The following is a 3063-nucleotide window of genomic DNA, read 5'->3' on the forward strand; positions in this document are numbered from 1 at the left end:
AGCAAAGTAATTCCCCCCAAAATGACCTAACTTCTTGGAGTACAAATTATCTCAAAAGAGGGGGGGATTTTTTAAGAAAATATGCACCCCTGTGGGTTTTCTTACTTAGATATTTCCTCTTTCTCCCAACAATCTCCATTACAATATTTCCTATTTAAAATTAACACTTGTAAACTGTTGCTTTGTCCATGACTCCCATTAAATATTTTTTTTTTTTGAATTTGTGTCACATAATTAAAAAATTTCTAATATTAATGTCACAATTAAAGTTATTTTTTATTTTAATCGTTTGAATTTTTTGTTTCATTTTGAAAACTTATTTAAAATAAATTTGATAGTTCTTTGTGCATTATATATAATTTGTTGGTTTAAACAAAATCGCTTAATTCTCGATAACTAAATTTAATGCACCAAATATGTATGAATTTCAATAGCAGAAAATTAAAATAGGAATTGGTGTAGTTCATTTTATATGCTCAATATTCCTAAGGATGCAAAAAAAGACTGTAAAAGCTTAAGAAAAATCGTAAAAAATCTTTGATAAAAAACTGTTATAAATCATAACAAGGAAAGATTCAAAAAAGTCAGCCTTATAGATTGTTACAAGTAAAATTTGTTTGTTATCAATTAATAATCTGTATTCTCCCATAATACTCAACATCCTTATAATCTTAGTGTCCTTGGAGCCATCGCAACATAAACATTTAAACATATAAACATACAAACATGAGTAAACCTGTATTTTTATGTTTAGATGTATCAAATAATGGAATAAAGGAAACAGTAGAGAATAAACCTGTATTTGATCCTGACTTTCACACTGAGCTAATTATCAAAGATGAATTCGAGGATTTAGATTCAGGTAATTTACAATTAGGGAAAGAATAATATTAAAAATAATTGCCTCTTTAATTTGTGGCAAACTTTTCAACCTTTTTGATACTTTTTCCTCGTAAACTATTTTTTCCCCCCTAAATATTATCAATCTTCCATAATTCAGCAAAGTTATTCCCCCCAAAATGAGTACAAATTATCTTAAAAGAGGGGGGATTTTTTAAGAAAATATACACCCCTGTGGGTTTTCTTACTTAGATATTTCCTCTTTCTGCCAACACTCTCTATTACGCTATTTCCTATTTAAAATTAACACTTGTAAACTGTTGCTTTGTCCATATATCATTCTTCTATTATGCATTCTAGATAATGTCAAAGATGTCTGCTTTGTATTGGGAAACTTTTAGGCCCTTTTTCCCTGTTTGTATTGAACTTTGAAAGAAAGGACAGAGATGGCTAGAAGTACCTCTAAATCAATTAAGGAAAACTTTTATAACATTCCTTTGAGATCGCAAATTTAATATTCATAATTTATGTAATTTTTACACAAACAAACTTTATAAGTAAAAATAGTTTATGTTTATTATCCAGAAGAAAACCTGGGAAATGAAATGAATTTTACTTTTAATGAATTTATTATTTTGAATTCAAAATTATACAGGTAATTACAAAAAAAATATTGTAAAATCAAAATACAAATCATTTGCAATGCAAGAGGTATAAAAATACGATCAAAACCAACCTACAACTGTGGTTGTTTTCTTTTGAGATGAAACATAAGATGCATGCACTGATACACTCTTGTTGGAACTGATGTGAGAATTTTTATTCACACATAAAAAATTTCCAACTCATACAACCTATGAATAGTTTAATTTTATCTAAAAGTTAACATCAATTACCAATTTGGTGTGATATGCTTATGATAAGTTATGATTTGATATATTTAGGGAACAAATTTTTTGTGGTGCTCCACAGGTTTTTCTCAAATATTAATATTCTAATATTTCAGTTTGTTAATAATGTTCACAAAATTCATAAATCAAATTTATCAATTTATGTCGTCTTTTTCAGGAGAACACATGGATCAGAAATTTGATTTTCTGCAATCTGAACCAAAGAAATTCAAGAGAGATAATGATGGATATCCATGTAATGATTGTGAGTACGTATCTTCAAGAGCTGATAATTTGAAGAGACATGTTGAAAGTAAACATGACGGAGTGAAGTATCCTTGCTCTTACTGTGAGTATGCTGCCACTTCGGCAAGTCATCTAAAGAGACATGTTAAAAGTAAACACAAAGTAGTGAGATATCCATGTGCTCATTGTGAATATGCCGCTACTTCAGCAAGTAACCTGAAGATTCATGTTGAAAATAAACATAAAGGAGTAAGATATCCTTGCTCTTACTGTGAGTATGCTGCAACTACGGCAGGTCATCTTAAGAGACATGTTAAAAATAAACACGAAGGAGTAAGATATCCTTGCTCTCAATGTGAGTATGCCGCAACTACAGCAAGTCACCTGAAGAGACATGTTGAAAATAAACATGTAGGAGTGAGATATCCTTGTTCTAAATGTAAATATGCCGCTACTACAGCAAGTAGCCTGAAGAGACATGTTGAAAATAAACATGAAGGAGTGAGATATCCTTGTTCTCAATGTGAATATGCCGCTACTACAGCAAGTTACCTGAAGACACATGTTGAAAATAAACATGAAGGAGTGAGATATCCTTGTTCTCAATGTGAGTATGTTGCAACTCAACAAAGTAACCTGAAAATTCATGTTGAAACTAAACATGAAGCAGTAAGATATCCTTGTCCTGAATGTAAATATGCTGCAACTCAGAAAGGAGCTCTGAAAAAACATTTAGAAAATAAACATATTTGAGTTCAGATATCTTTATTCTGATAATACTGGCAAGGAATTGCATACAAATTTACCATGACTGGGGGCTATCAAACTTTAATTTTTTTTTGGTTTTGAATTTGTGGAAACTTATGTCACATAATTGAAATTTTCTAATGTTAATGTCACAATTGTAAGTTATTTTTGATTTTAATCGTTTGAATTTTTTGTTTCATTTTGAAAACTTATTTAAAATAAATTTTATAGTTGTTTGTTTATAATCTATAATTTGGTGGTATAAACAAAATCGCTTAATTCTTAGAAATCAATGAGTTATCTCTGTTCTGATAATGCTGCCAAAGAATTGCATAAAAAT

The 3063-nt window shown here is 29.5% G+C and overlaps 1 protein-coding gene across 1 annotated transcript; it reads left to right on the plus strand.

Moving 5' to 3' along the window:
* The first annotated feature begins 733 nt into the window (after positions 1–733).
* On the plus strand, positions 734–2851 carry LOC111717662 (transcriptional repressor CTCF). The gene is made up of 2 exons (XM_023493155.1): positions 734–862; positions 1909–2851. The coding sequence occupies exon 2, from the start codon at positions 1917–1919 to the stop codon at positions 2727–2729; it is 813 nt and encodes a 270-aa protein (XP_023348923.1). The 5' UTR covers positions 734–862; positions 1909–1916; the 3' UTR covers positions 2730–2851.
* Positions 2852–3063: the final 212 nt, after the last annotated feature.

Source organism: Eurytemora carolleeae, unplaced genomic scaffold (assembly GCF_000591075.1).
Source record: "Eurytemora carolleeae unplaced genomic scaffold, Eaff_2.0 scaffold2986, whole genome shotgun sequence".
NCBI classification, from domain to species: domain Eukaryota; kingdom Metazoa; phylum Arthropoda; class Copepoda; order Calanoida; family Temoridae; genus Eurytemora; species Eurytemora carolleeae.

Excerpts from the sequence above, each read along its gene's own strand:
- LOC111717662 (XM_023493155.1), top strand. The coding sequence starts at position 1,917 with ATGGATCAGAAATTTGATTTTCTGCAATCTGAACCAAAGAAATTCAAG.